Source organism: Muntiacus reevesi, chromosome X, assembly GCF_963930625.1.
Source record: "Muntiacus reevesi chromosome X, mMunRee1.1, whole genome shotgun sequence".
Lineage (NCBI taxonomy): Eukaryota > Metazoa > Chordata > Mammalia > Artiodactyla > Cervidae > Muntiacus > Muntiacus reevesi.
In genome coordinates, this window is record NC_089271.1 from 16,883,154 (window position 1) to 16,898,498 (window position 15,345).

The 15,345-nt window shown below is 40.5% G+C and overlaps 1 protein-coding gene across 2 annotated transcripts in view; it reads right to left on the reverse strand.

The window, feature by feature from the left end:
• Positions 1-15,345, reverse strand: part of ADGRG2 (adhesion G protein-coupled receptor G2) — a 122,267-nt gene that overhangs the window by 5,435 nt on the left and 101,487 nt on the right. For both annotated transcript variants that reach the window (XM_065915760.1, XM_065915761.1), the window contains exons 17-27: positions 15,185-15,341; positions 14,162-14,305; positions 13,184-13,306; positions 12,503-12,548; positions 12,279-12,382; positions 11,398-11,519; positions 9,564-9,832; positions 6,816-6,915; positions 5,969-6,252; positions 2,144-2,245; positions 994-1,146 (exon numbers count right to left, since the gene is read on the reverse strand). In XM_065915760.1, the coding sequence (XP_065771832.1) occupies positions 994-1,146; positions 2,144-2,245; positions 5,969-6,252; positions 6,816-6,915; positions 9,564-9,832; positions 11,398-11,519; positions 12,279-12,382; positions 12,503-12,548; positions 13,184-13,306; positions 14,162-14,305; positions 15,185-15,341 (1,604 nt within the window). The remainder of the gene's footprint in view (positions 1-993; positions 1,147-2,143; positions 2,246-5,968; positions 6,253-6,815; positions 6,916-9,563; positions 9,833-11,397; positions 11,520-12,278; positions 12,383-12,502; positions 12,549-13,183; positions 13,307-14,161; positions 14,306-15,184; positions 15,342-15,345) is intronic.

The window sequence follows — 15,345 nt, forward strand, 5'->3', positions numbered from 1 at the left end:
CTTCTTATTTTGCTATTTTAAAAGTTTATACAAACCAGTAAGACCTCCCAACTTTGGGAGGCTGGAAAACTATTTGTTAAGTATATGAACCTTCTCACAAATTTATCTGCATTTATCACACAAATAACTAACACTCTAAAATGATAAGTAAAGGTGAATTCTCCAGGGAAGGGGAAAAAATACCAGCATAATTTAAGTTTTTATAAAAATGAAGTTATATTAAGAAGTCAAAGAAGATAGAAATAGATAAGTTTTTATGAGTAATGAACAGCTCAGTCTTACGAAGGAAAGGAAACGTAAAGGAAATTTAAGCTATAAATGTCAGAATTAATGAGTAAATGAGGCACAACAGAAATTATCTGTATGTCTACTGTAGGCACAATTCATCTTTCAGTACTGGATATCTTTATGGGGATTTGGAAATTGTCACGAGGCAGCCACACTGTGGCACAGAATGAACAAAATGATAAGCAAAAAATAGAAAGGTTTAGAATGTTGAAGATGTGTATAACTATAGATATACTAAAAAAACTGATATAGTCTTACTATTTTAGGTACTGACTGCACAGAAAGAACATAAGAAGTCTTTGGGTAATACCTAAGTTAGGATTTGCCACATTAAAACTTTTAGGTCATCATCCATTCTCATCATGAAAAATTAAATCTTTAAGAAAAACAACCCTAAGGGGACATACATACACCTATGCTTAATTCACATTGATGTATGACAGAAATCAAACCAATATTTTAAAAGCAATCATCAATCAATTAAAAATAAATATTTTTAAAAACCCTAAATCTTAAAAAAATTTTTTTCTCTAAAATGAATAAATTTGGATGAATCAACTTTCTCTTTTGCAAGGGAACTACATTTTGATCCAATAGTTATATATGTAGCTATTCACTTTGCTAAGCAAAAGTGCCATTAAAGGATAAAGCTGCTTTAATAAAACAAACACTAACTTGAGAAATAGTACATTGAGACATACATACCGTTCCCACTGGTGAGTCCTGAGCAATCATTATTCACTAGAAGCGTGGTGGAGTGGGTGGAGTTACTGTTTGACTGTAAGGAATTTGAAGAGCTGGAGACACCCTGGTTTACAGTCTGCTTCTTTAAACCATTAGTAGCAGTTTTACTCCAGTCTATAGCAGGATAAGCATTATAGAAAAACAGGGCAGAATGTTGAAGTGCAAATGCAAGAGACACAGCATAACTCTTTCTAGGAAATAATCTCTCGCTCTCAGATCTTACAGAGAATTCCACATTTCATAGGTATTTTCATTTAAGACATTTAAATTAAATTAAATTAAATTAAAGGACATTTGTCCTTTAAATGACTGACTGGTCAAAAGTAACCTATATTCTCTCAGAACTAAAGGCCAGGCTAATTTGATTGTGTCTATAAATAGCCACTGAATTAGGTAATATTTCAGAGTCAAAGACTATCTTCACAAGAACACGAATCGACCTGCTGTGATGACTCATGGCTCTTAAATCTGGGCAAAGGACTGAACTCTAGATACTGTCATTTTCTGATCTTGTGCAACTAGACCTTTGCAATACAGCAAAGTCTGTATTTGCAGGTGATATTTATGCAAAAGGAATTGAGATTTTCAAAGAGTACTTCATTTTTCTTATTTTCTTAAAAATGATCTATTTGCTATACAACCCAGCAGGGCATAGCTGAAAATAACTTCAAAGTAACCAAATGTATGCTAAGACTTTTATGTAAAATCTGACCCAATAACAAATAAATGAAGTCACTGACAATCAAGACCTGTGGAGAAAACACTGAGTCAAGATTTAAAAAATTAGGAAGGTAAATATGAAAAATTACTCTGGACAAATGGAAAACATGCACTCAAAGGAAAATGAATTCTAAACATTTCACTGCTGCTTCATTCCAGAAGCAGCCAGGCCATTAATTATATAGCTCACTAAGTTCCCAGATATGACTAATTATTTTTTTTAATTCACTAGGTTTTTTCCCTTAATGTTCACACTGGATATTTTCTGTTGAGCAGGTTCCATTCATTGATTTCTAGATTCAATATTCCTCTGGCATTAATTGCTTTGGATCTTAACTTATGCAATTTCTTCCTCAAGATTTAAGAAAAGGAGAAAAAGGCAAATCTTTACCAGAATTTTCAGCCAGTCGTAACTTTCCACAACAAAGATACCGCCTCCACTGCTTTCTGACATTCTCTTTTGCTACACAGTAAAAGATGAATATGAAAAATCCTATGGAACGGGGTGAAACACAACACAATGAATTCTAAACTGAGACCTGAATGTCATAAGCTTACTTCACACAATGATAAAATCTTTGGCAGCGATAGGAAAAATGAAATTTTGCAGATTGAAAATAAAGCCCAAAGTCTTGGGAAAGTTTGCTATCAAAAAGCATCCTGGGAGAACTATCTCTGTAAGATTAAAAAAATATATTTATAAAAAGAATGATCACTCCATATTTCCAAAATTTACCTCACTGTCTTGCCTCTTACATCCTGTCTTAAGCCTTCTCTATTTTTGCCAACAAAGGTCCATATAGTCAAAGCTATGTTTTTTCCAGTAGTCATGTACAGATGTAAGAGTTGGACCATAAAGAAGGGTGAGCACCAAAGAACTAATGCTTTCGAATTGTGGTGCAGGAGAAGACTCTTGAGAGTCCCTTGGACAGCAAGAGCATCAAACCAGTCAATCTTAAAGGAGATCAACCCGAATACTGATTGGAAGACTGATGCTGAAGCTGAAGCTTCAATACTTGTTACGAAGAGCACTTTCAGTGGGAAAGACCCTGATGCTGGGAAAGACCAGAGGCAAGAGAAGGGGATGACCGAGGATGAGATGGTTGGATGGCATCACTGATTCAATGGAGATGAGTTTGAGCAAACTCCAGGAGATAGTGAAGGACACAGAAGCTTGGCATGCTGCAGTCCATGGGGTTGCAAAGAGTCAGACACGACTTAATGACTGAACAACGACAACAATCTTTGCAAGTACAAGCCATCCACCCAGGAGACCAGCTCAGACCTAGGATCAGCCAGCTAAAGAATGTCTCTGGCCATGGAGCTCTACAAGGATTCAGTCATGAGCCACTGCAGTCCCTGACCTTCCACACACCCTGAAAGGATTTCAGGATGGAGATCAGGAATGAGGTGCCTTATATTCTGGGAAAACTGGTAGAACAGGCCTTCAGATAATTAGGTATTTTCAGGAGAAAATTTTATAAGGTAGTTTCTTGTATTTTCCCACACTTAGAAAAGCACTAAAACCACTAAGACATCTGGGGCTTATGACAAGCAGTAATCTTCTGCCAAGATGTGTGCTTGATTGTATGTATGTCTACCTCCCTCACCGTACCTCTTCTGATCCGTTCTTCAGAGCTACCTGAGCAACCATCTCCCTAGCTGTAGTCCCCCAAAGAAAATGGGAGCTCACAGCTCTCACACTGTGCTTTTTTTACGTCCGCCCATGGCTCCCACCTCCCCATCCCTCCGTATGTGTCATCGATTTCCAAGTTCTGTCAATGTCGTCCCCTCCTCTGTCTCTCAGCCCTCAGCTCACCTCTCCAGTCCACAGCCACATCCCTTCATGGGCCCTCCCTCTTCCTCCCAAGCCACCTCAGACCTCAACAGGCCCTCAGGCTCTGCCTCCCCCTCCCCACCGCAGGCAGGTGCAGGGCTCCCCATGTAGCCCCCTTGCTACCACTCCTCAAGGCTTTGAAAGCAAATAAATATTAGCTGGATGAATGGACAAATTCTGAGTCCTACTTTGCCCCAAGCCCCAATCTATCTACTTAAAGACCTTAATTTTTAAATATCAGGTTTGCTTTTAGTCAGGTGCACGTGCCCATCTGAAGACTGACATCTCAAATAATGCATATCTTTGTCCACCTGCCACCCTGGGCGGCTACACTTGGTTGCATTAGGGGAGAAGCAGCACAAACGAGAGACTAAAATGGGGGTACTCGTGGCCCAAATCAGAACCTGTACACATCTTTCCTTTACTCAACCCCAAAGTCCTGTGAATTAGGGTTTAGTTCCCTTTTACAAATGAAACAATATGTTCCTTCTGTCCATTTGTATTCTAATGAGAAGTCATTCTGGGGAAATAAGAAAGGGGCAGGCTCAATTTCTACCATAAGTATGTGAGGGTAGGTACCATGCTTTCAGGTTTATGATCAGTATGATTTGGGCATATATTTTTTCTCTTTAAAAATAAGTGTCTCTTAGCATGCCATTGTTGGCAAATAAAACTTTTCTACAATAAGTAACGCAACACCTGGATATACAAGTTCCGAAACTGTACATTGTAGGTAAAAATGAAGAAACGGTATGTAACCAACAAGCACATTAACTGGCTTCCTCCAAATAAAATAAGAACCAGCAGCCAAATTAGGCACTTGAATTCCATCTCAAGTTAATGAACTACTGCCTAGATAGTACTACAGGAGGATGCTATGGGAGCTAAAAGCCACCAGGAAAAGATGAAAACAAGCCGATGAGAATGCAGTTAAAAGGTTTCCCAACAGAAGATTTGGAATAAAAGACAACCAAGGGATAAGAATGCTTATTATCAGTTCAGTTCACTCAGTCATGTTGGACTCTGCAACCCCACGGACTGCAGCACGCCAGGCTTCCCTGTCCATCACCAACTCTCGGAGCTTGCTCAAATTCATGTCATGGCATCCAACCTTCTTATCTATACAAATCTATTAGTTTGCTTGGCTTTTAATGTCAAGGTGTGTTCATTAAATATTAGTCACAGCTGACAACTCTTTGACAAAGCTGATCTAAAAGAATGAGTGTGGTTCCCTGGTGGCTCAGATGGTAAAGAATCTGCCTACAATGCAGGAGACATGGGTTTGATCCCTGGGTCGGAAAGATCTCCTGGAAAAGGAAATGGCAACCCACTCCAGTATTCTTGCCTGGGAAATCCTAGGACAAAGGAGACTGGTGGGCTACAGTCCATGGGGTCGCAAAGAGTAGGACAAAAGCGTCAACAAAAGAATGAGTAATTTGCTTTTGTAAAGAATACAGAGGAAGAGGGTTCCCAAATGACTGCAGCTGGGCTTCATTAAATGGGTAGCTCCAAGGTGAAGGGCCACACACAGAATCTGGCTTGTATGCTATATGTCTAGACAGAGAAACTGCACAGGGATTAGCCACGTGGCCAGGCTGCTGCCACTGACTTCTCGCCTATCACTGTCCTCAAATCAAATGCAGGCAGAGGAGCTCAGAGTGGTGAGACCTCACAGGGACATTTATGGTATGTGTACTTTTCCGTATGCATGTTCTATTATACTTCAATAGCAAAATTAAACATAAAAAAGATAAGGAACCAGGTGAAGGAAGAGTGATTGACTCTCCCAGAAATTGTTACTGGTAGGTCCCCCTTGATATCTTTGCTCCCTCCCAGGAGGCAGGGATGTTAAGGAGGGAAAGTGACCACTTCTTGAATTTAGTGAATTTAGCCTTTCTTCCAAGGATCTCAGAGCACCTTTTCTCAAAGATAAATCTGTTTTTTATTTTACTTATACATATATTTTTTAGTTGGAGTATAAATGCTTTACGGTATCATGTTAGTTTCTGCTGTACAACAATGTGAATCAGCCAGATGAAGATATATGCTGCTGCTGTTTAGTCACTAAGTATTGTCAGACTGTTTGTGACCCCATGGACTGTAGCCCACCAGGCTCCTCTGTCCATAGAATTCTCCAGGCAAGAATACTGGAGTGGGTTGCCATTTCCTCTTCCAAGGGGTCTTCCCAACCCAGGGACTGAACCTGGGCCTCACATTGCAGGCAGATTCTTTACCATCTGAGCCACCAGGGAAGCCCTACGAATATATATACCCCCTCCCTATAGCTTAAGCTACTTTGCAGACACTCTTAACTTTTACTTGCAATATTTGTTAGTTCGAATGAGTCATCCAGTGTTTATTTTTTGCTGTAGAGCTTACCTTGTAAGGTATTGAAGATGGCAAAGAGATACATGAAGGTGACATTAACTGGTCCCCAGGCAAAGAAGGCAAAGCCCCAAGTAATTCCTAGTAAAAATGTAAGGCCAGCGACACTCCTGAGGTCTTGAATACTGGTTTTCCTCTGGGCTCCCAGTTGCTTCTTCCTTTTAATTCGACAAAGCTGAACCAGGACCACAATGAACATGCTGACGTTCAGCAAAAATATCACACAGAAATACCCCACAACCGTGATATAGAATACAGCATTGCTGTTGATCCAGCAACTGGAATTGGGGGGAAAAACAGGGAAAACATATGTTTTGTTTTTTTCTTGCTGAAATATGGTTTAAAATGGTAACAATGAACCTATATTGTTTTACTGAACATTATCCTACAAGCACAAAATTTAAAAAAGGATAAAACCTCCAATCTCCATAGCCACTTAACAGCTCTAGGGGAAGAAATCCAAGAGGGTTTATTTTAGGAAATCTGGTGATTGAAAGTATTTTTAAAATATTATTTGAAAACACTAAAAGATTTTATCCTCTTTCAATCCTAGTAAGTCTAACTCCATGAATTTTACTAATATAGTGTAGCTTGTATTTTATTTTTATCAGAGGCTTATAAAAGTATTTTTGAAATATAATTCATTTTTTACATACTTAAGTACTAGCATGACTTTTCTAACTAGCGGATCTCTTTACATATATAACTGCAAAGTCTGCTGTAAATATTACTGAATTTTATTAGGATGAGAGCCACCTGATATGCTGATTAGATCCTCCATTTTCTTGGAGAATTCTGCTTTCCAGTTCACTTAAAATTCCATGTGGGGCTTTGTACTCACAAGTCATCAGGTGACCCATTGGGGAATTTCCCATAGGATCCAAGCCCATAGTTATCTGGAGATATAATCAGGACGATGGTCACAACCACAGCCGGGATGCCTGGAAGATAGGAAACACTGATTTCACAAAGTTCTAATAACTAAAGGTGGTGAGAAAGAAGAGTGGAGATTTTCTGTTTTCTTCTGAAATAGCATAGCTATTCATCATACCCAGTTTCTCTGCCTCCCGGCATGTGGGTGTATGTGGCCATCTGACTAGGTCTTGTCCAGTGGACTATGGACAGAAGTGATTTGCTACCCCTCTAGGCCTAGACCATAAAACCCTTGTGAGATTCTCTACTTTTTTCCCCAGTTCAGGGCAATCTTGGAAGCCCTGTCCTGAGACAGAGTCTCCAGCAGCTTGGATCCTGAACAACCACAGACCAGAGACCCCTTCCACTCCTGCTACCTGGATGGCACATGAGTAAGAAGGAAATGGCAACTCACTTACCCTTACCCATCTGCAATGTAATTTTAAGGGTCAGGTGGCAGGCAAAGTGAAAGGACTCCAAAATGTAAACCAAAGAATCAACCTAGTTTGGTTACCAGCAACTTTTGGAAAACCTTCCATTATGAGTCCCAAAGTCCTGAACTGATTATCTGGAATCTGCTGATGGACTGAGAAGCCTGCCTTGGTTATTTGGGGGTGTTGATTGCCACCACTGGCTCTCTCAAGGGCCCAGGGCACTTCCATTAACAGGAAGCATAATGAGGAGTCTCCTCCTTCCTTATAGTGGCCTTGCACTGAGGAGGAGTCCTTTTCAGACTTCCACCCCATCATCTCCCACCCCATGCCGACATCTCACACTCTGTGCAAACAGACCAGCCTGACATCCAATCTCAAGGCTCTGGTAAATAAAAGACAGCTACCTGGTACCATATAACATGATATTTCATTAAATTCTTTTGTATTTGGACATTATGGAGACACTGACATATGGTGACTTTCTAAGGGAGGCTCCTTCCTAAAAATAAAATATTGAGGGTGTGGAGCTTGTCCCTGACAAGGGAACCTGACCTTTCTGAATTCTACAAATAAGACAAAATCCATGCCCAAGATCAGAAGCAGTGACTTATTTTTCTGGGAATAAGTGACTTATCTTCTAGAAAGGTGTTGTTCTGTACCCTTCACAAAGATATAACAACAGGCAGGATGACAAGGGAGGTAATCTGTTGTGTAGGGAATATGTGAAGGAATATCTAGCCTGAAGAAGATGAAGGAGTCTGAGAGGAGTGGCAGCTCTAATGTGGTGGAAAGGTATGCCTAAGAAATTAGAAAGCCAGCCTAGGCTGTTCTTGAGCTGTAGGAATTAGGGTAAATCACGTCTTCACCTGGTATTACCAATAACCGCCCACACCTCGGGGCTTTCAGGATCCTAGTTCCCTTACCAGGGATTGAACCCAGGCCTCCCGGCAGTGGAAGTGCAGAGTACAAACCACTGGACCGCCAGGGAATTACCCTGGTTTATTTTTTATGGGGTTACTTGTGTGAAAATACATCGAGACATAAAGTATTATACATAATGTTATATATTACTTGTTGATTATCTAAAGGACTCTTCAGCAGAAGTGTCAGCTTATTTTTTTTTCCTAAGAGAGCAAAACTAAGACCGCTGGGTAAGTGCTTCCAGAGAGCCAAGTGAACTTAATGGAAATTCAGAACTGTAGAGCTTTAGAAAATGGTCACAGGCTGTCTTGTAAGGTATTAAAAATAAGACAACAGGTCCAAAATCAAGTTGCTTATGCTAGCCACAGTTCACCAAACTGAGACTTAACTCCATTACAGCTTTGGCCCTCCCAGAAATGGAATCTTAAACCAATCAATCAAAAATTGCCTAATCATCACTAGTTAGGTAACCTGTCTGAGAGACCCCGGAAATCCCCAGAGGAAAGTAAGCTTGCAATAACCAACCCGCTTTTTTGCCCAGAGTGACTTCCTTGTTCCTGCTTCCTTCTGCCTATAAAGTCTTTCACTTAGTACATCTCCTCAAATCTCCTTTCCGGCTGCTAGACGGGATGCTGCCCAATTCATGAAGTATTCAATAAAGCCTGTAAGATCTTTCAAGTGCACTCAGTAGAATCTTGTTTTTTAATTAAAGTAATGAGCTCCCCAATAATAGAAGTATTCAAGCAGAGGTCTAATTATCTCTAGTCAAAGATAAGTCAAGTCCAGGAGGTTCCTACATTTGGCAGGGAGTTGAATGAAGAACTCTTCAAGATCTTGGGGCATCTAAGATTTAGTGACCAACAACCAACAGGTGGCATAATCAGGAATACTGGGCTGGTGTGGTGATGAAGTTACATTAGACTTTATCTGTATGTTCTCTCTCTGCCCTGCTGAGCACACGGCTGTGCATGTGTGTGAATCTGGGAGGTAAAGAGCAGAGTGAGGCACCAAGCTAATATTTTCAATTGACTGAGCACCTTCTGTGTGCCAGCCTCAGTTCTAGTCGCTAGAGATACAAAAAAGATTCACAGCCCTAACCTCAGAGTGTTCATAAACAATCCAGCATAAATATACAGGTGTTCTAGAAATAGACTCGACAAGGCTGCTCTTTGGGCAATGAAACATGAAAAGAAGAATAAAGTTGTTTTAGAAACCTGCCAAGTGTGACCTGCTTCATCAATGTCTCTATCTGATTAAAAATCAAGACACTGGAGGAAAAGCAGGAAAAGCCCAGGCAATGTGTGAGTAAAAATAATACATACCCCAACCAAAAATGCAGAATTTAAGGATGTATTTTCGGATGTAAGTATTAAACACTTTGACAAGGGCCAGGTACATATGGAATGCTTCCAAGCCCATCCATGTGAATGAGACCAAGAGAAAATAATGCAGAAATACAGCCACTGAGATGCAGAGGCCTCTTATGTCATACAAAGCAATCCACGAGTCCAAGAGGAACACCAGGTTCAGCAGGAGCAGGGCTGTGCACAGCTGGATGAGGATTTTGGAAGGGTAATCCCTCCGGATCTTTCTAAAAGGAAAGGACAAGAAAAGAATTAGCATCACAGCCTGCTGATGCTTATGTGAGCTAGCATATCTGAGTTCAAAGTGATTTATTTTTATTCTTTGGTGATTGTCTATATGCATAAATTTTTCTCTTTGAGTGCATATCTGTATGTGTGTGTGTGATGGGTGGGTGGAGGCATTACAACTAAAGATAGCAACAAAGGAAAAATCTAAACGGAATCATCTGTGATAACCATGTAGAAATTTTATGTTTATATTTCTATGGAATCTTTAACATGCTGACTACTGACCCACCCTTTCAAATAGTATGTAGTAGAATCTCATGACCACCCACCCCCATTTCTCCCAAACTCCTTCTGGAAGCATTACTGCTTCTCATATAATAGGCTCCTCTATTCAGATCTTCAAAACAGAGCCAGATTCTTCTGTTATTTTATGTTACTAGTTAAAATGAGATCATGGAAACAAGAGTTCAAACTATAGCTAAATGAAACAGGCAGAGGAAAATACAGCTAATTGATGACATGTACATGTTTACGTGTGTGAAATTAGATCTGGTGAGATCATTCTGAGTAATGGCTGGCCTTACAGTAATTTAGTCTCATTAATCATCCTTCCAACGGTCCACTAGAAGATCTGTACTCACAGCTGGACCCTAAGTTTGGCACTAAAAGTGAATTTGTACATTTCCTGATTAGTGTCCAAAAATCTAAATCCCAGAACTTATATACTGTTTCATTTAAAAAAGCAGGGAGCGGGGGTTTCATGGTAGTTCAGCTGGTAAAGAATCTGCCTGCAATGCAGGAGACCCTGGTTCAATTCCTGGGTTGGGAAGATCCCCTGGAGAAGGAAATGGCAACCCACTTTCTCACCTGGAAAATCCCATGGACAGAAGAGCCTGGTGGGCTACAGTCCATGGGGTCGCAAAGAGTCAGACAAGACTGAATGACTAACCACAAAAAATGTTTAAAAAGTGCCTATATTTCCTTCTTTTCTGACAGAATTTATTGGAATCCCCCCCGCCTCGCCCCTGCAAAGTGACCAAAGGGACCATTCTGGTAAGCCAAGGAGATGCTATCATCTGGAATATCATTCTTTCTTTGACCTACAAAGCTGCATTCAATTTGTATCTATATTTTTCAGGGAGGACTGATATCCTTTATTCTTCTTCATCCCCACACCCATTAATGTATTTAATCTTTTGTGTTTACTTGGTATAATTTAGAAACTTAATATATTAAACACAGCTCTCCTGCTGTATATGGAGTTATGGCCTGTTTCACATTGTAAGCTCTTGTTTTTCGGGGTCTGCATCTATCTTTCATTTCTCACTAAATCATTTCAGGGCACAAGGATGATTAAGACACAATTCCTGCCCTCAGTGAGTGTACAAACTACTGGAAGGAAGGAAGTATGTAAACCAAAGTCCCATGAAGTTTCACATATACATGCCCCCACTAGAGGGGTGGACAGGGTAAGCTAGGCCAAGGAGCACACTTATTTAATACATTGTGGCTACTGAGGTGACCACTACATCATATAATCCAGTTTCCAGCTGTGGATACTCACTCAAAGGCTATGTAGGTTACAAGAGTAACTGACAAAAAAATTGATGAAAGCCCACAACCAATATAGGTAATAAATGTTAGGGCCATCATCTGAGCTGGTGGCAAGGATGTTCGAGACAAGTCCTGGAAAAGAAAATATTACTTTCAAGACCAAATATTTTAAAATAAATGACATAGTTATAATTCACATTATTGGGTAGTCTAAGATTGTTCAATAAGCCTACAAGGTAGGCACAATTATTATCATCCTGTTGAGATAATAAAAAATGAGACCCAGAGAGGTTAAAAAACTTGCTCAGGGTCACAAAGCTATGAAGTAGAGGAGCCAGAATCCAGGTCTGGTTGACTTCAAAGCCCATGTACTTGATCACTACATTATGGTGCTCTGCAGAAGCCCCAGGCTAAGAGCCTATAAGACGTGAATTTGACTTCTGGCTCTTATATTTCTTAGTTCTACGACTGTGGACAATTACCTCACAAACCAGTCTTTAAAATGACAATAAAAATACCCCATTCCACCTATATAGTAGGATTGTTGGGGAAATTAAATAAGAGAATTTATGTCATGTTTTATAAAATTTTAAAGTACACTGCCAACTAAACCATTTTTATTACCCATTTTAATCTGAATTCCCTAGCCCTACTATAGCTATTTTTAAAAGAACTTAAATATAAAATTAGAATGAGAAAAAATACTTTGTTCAAATATTTTTCTTCAAATATATATGCATATTAGAAGAGTCACTTCATTGGTCTTTAACTTTGCCACAGTATCATGAAATCTGCTGATCCATCAAATCATCCACCAGATAGACTTCATAGTACAATGCCCAGCTATCCCTCAGACCCAGAATCTAAGGCCAGGCAAAGTGGGGATATTACCAGCAGAACGCCGAAGCTTGTAAGATGGCTGCAGGTACAGGTGGTCTCGTTCAGCCTCCTGTCTTTGACAGAGCAGCCATCAGATGACCAGCCTCCTCTGCCACCTAGGGGGCATGAGAAAGAGTGTCTGTCCCTGCAGAAAGGCCACTGCACCCATCACTGCTCCTTCCTCCCCATTCCCCCTCCCCACTCAAGACTTTGAAAAAGTTAGGTCTGGAACCTACCATTTCTGCCCAAGTCCCAAAATACACATCTCACTGTTAAGTCATTCTGTAACAGAAGGACACATTACCAATAATTTATCCAACTGAATAAAACTTAAAAGCAATTAGAAAAAAATGACATTTGAACATTTCAGAATCTCATTCTTGATTTTAGGGGAGTTCTTATTTTATACAGGTCTCTAGAAATCAGTGAGTCTAATATAGGTCAACACTTTTTCACCTCAGCCATCGTGTGCAGCAATTGCCTTATGTTAAAAGGCACATTCTGATTCACTGGGTCTGGGGTGGGCCCAAGAGTCTGCATTTCTAGCAAACTCCCAGGGGAGACTGGTGCTGCAGGTCTGCAAACCATACTCTGAGCAGCAAGGTCATAGATGATGCTCAGTGAAGTGGACCTTGCAAGATGCTTTCTCTTTGGAGGTGAGAATCAGACCTGGAGCCACAGATCTAAATGCACTGAAAATTGGCAATAAGAGCTTGCTTTTTACACTGCTCCTTCCTGGAAAGTAGGAGGGCAGTTATTAGGCATGCTCAAACCCTATGAGCATGATTCTAGTCTCACACACAGCCCTAACTGGGTCTAAGGTGCTGTTGGACTGACTTTTTTCAGGCTAAGTTGTACAGGCAGAGTTTGCATGAGGTGTCTCTGGTCAAGGCACAGACCAGGCAGGCCCCTCCCACCTGGTTCCGGTCGATATGCTTTAAGGTAACCGTCACGTTTCTTGTCAAGTTCTTGACTGTCAGGTTTGCAACACTTGAGGAAATGACATAGCTGATCAGAGAGAGATTCTCCAAGGCAGGGTCCTAGCACACCAAAGAATCAGCAAGATGGCAAGAGAAAATGAAATGTTATCAGACAATTTTGAGTTAGAAGGGACCCTAAGGACTATTTAGTCAACACTGTTTATTTTACTACTTAGGTCAGGAATTCAGGGACAAGGAGTAAAGTGACTTCTCCAAGGACCATAATGAGAAGCAGAGCTTGTTCCACTATACTATGCTCTAAAAACTGAGTTAAATTTCACAGATTGACACGAGACCATCATGAATCTTAAAGGGAACATTACATTAAACCATTTAAACTGTGCCTTCCTGAGCAAGTTACCTAACCTCTCTATGCCTCTACGTCCTCATCTGTAAAATGGGGATAATAGTTTAATAGTTTCTCCCTCACGGAGTTGTTGAGAGGATTAGAGTTAACATTTCTAAGTGTTTATGATACTGCACAGCAATTGATAAATACTTTGTGTTGGTTATTGTTATTTATCCTCAACAGCATCATGAGGTCCTGTTTAAAAATAAACTACAGCTTTTCAGCAATCCATCTGATTATAGTAGACTTAAGAATGGGCTTCCCAGGTGGCACTAGTGATAAAGAAGCTGCCTGCCAATGCAGGAGACCTAAGAGATGTAGGTTCGGTCCCTGGGTCAGGAATATCCCCTGGAGAAGGGCATGGCAACCCACTCCAGTATTCTTGCCTGGAGAATCCCATGGACAGAGGAGCCTGGCAGGCTACTGCCCACAGAGTTGCACAGAGTCAGACATAACTGAAGGGACTCAGCATGCATGCTGGCTTAAGAATATTGGAGGATTATAAGAAATAAAACTCCTCCAGTCTCCCCAGAATCTAAACCAAGAGCAATTAGAGGCAACTTTACCTGAAACAGGGCAGGAGTTTCAAAAAAGTTAAACTGCACCCTGGAAGCCAGCTCCAGAGCATCAGCTGATAAATGACTCATCAACGATGAAGGCAAAGTAATAATGCCAATACTGTTCTCAGGAGCCTGAGCTTCCAGAGAAACCTGAAAATGAAGTAAAAGATTATAAAAATGTCTGGGGCTCATATAATGAGGAGAGGGAAAACACAAGTAATTAAGATGGAGGGTCCTATAAGGGCATTTATTTGTGGCGTCTCTATGTACAATTGGTTCTGGTTTCTCTGATTACTATGGAATTAGAGACTGTGTAGGGAGATGTGATAGGGAGATGAGGCCTTGGAGCAGGAGAGCAAACATTTTATGGATACAGGGTACACAGAAACAATCAGAAAGTGCAGGATATTATATGTCAATTATATCTCAGTAAAGCTGGGCAAAAAATAAAGTTCAGGATAACTGCAGAGCCCAGGGAGACGACAGTAGCAAACACACCAACTTAGTGACCCGTTAGGGCAAAGTCATTGTAGAACCACATGCACAAAATTTGTAAAGGGAAGACTACAAAAATGAAGTTAAAAGGCAAGACTTGGTTTTACTCGCATGTTTTCAGCAGCCCCACCCACCCATCCATCTAACAGGTAGAGAGAAAACACCAGAAGCAGGATTGATATTCAGCACCACTATTTCAATAGCTTAAAATACTGAAATAGATTGAAAAGTAGGGACACATTTGGCGTCCCCGCTCTCTCCCAACTGCCTAGAACCCACTGGACACCTCCCCCACATCCCCCCAAACTTCCACAATCCAGTTGCTAAAGGATTAACATTGGGCGCAATGAGGACCTCTGAGATCTTGCTCCAGCCTATGTCTTTCTTTTGATTCTGTGATGCCTCATTGTTCTAGATGCTAAATATTTTGACTATCACCCATGGGTATAAACAGTAATGGCCTTAATCATGAAGTATATGAGGACTATAATCATATAAAAGAAAAGGTCTTTTCTACAATAAATTAGGATGTACCTGAAGATCTGCAGGATCTTGGGCAGCAAAAGTAGTTGTGTCAAAATTACTGGCATTTACTCTGATCACGGCCAGAGCCAAAGAAGGGGAGGTCAGACTTATGGACTTGGTTGAAAAATTCAGCTGTAAGCCAATGTCATCCACTACTTTTAGCAATCTGT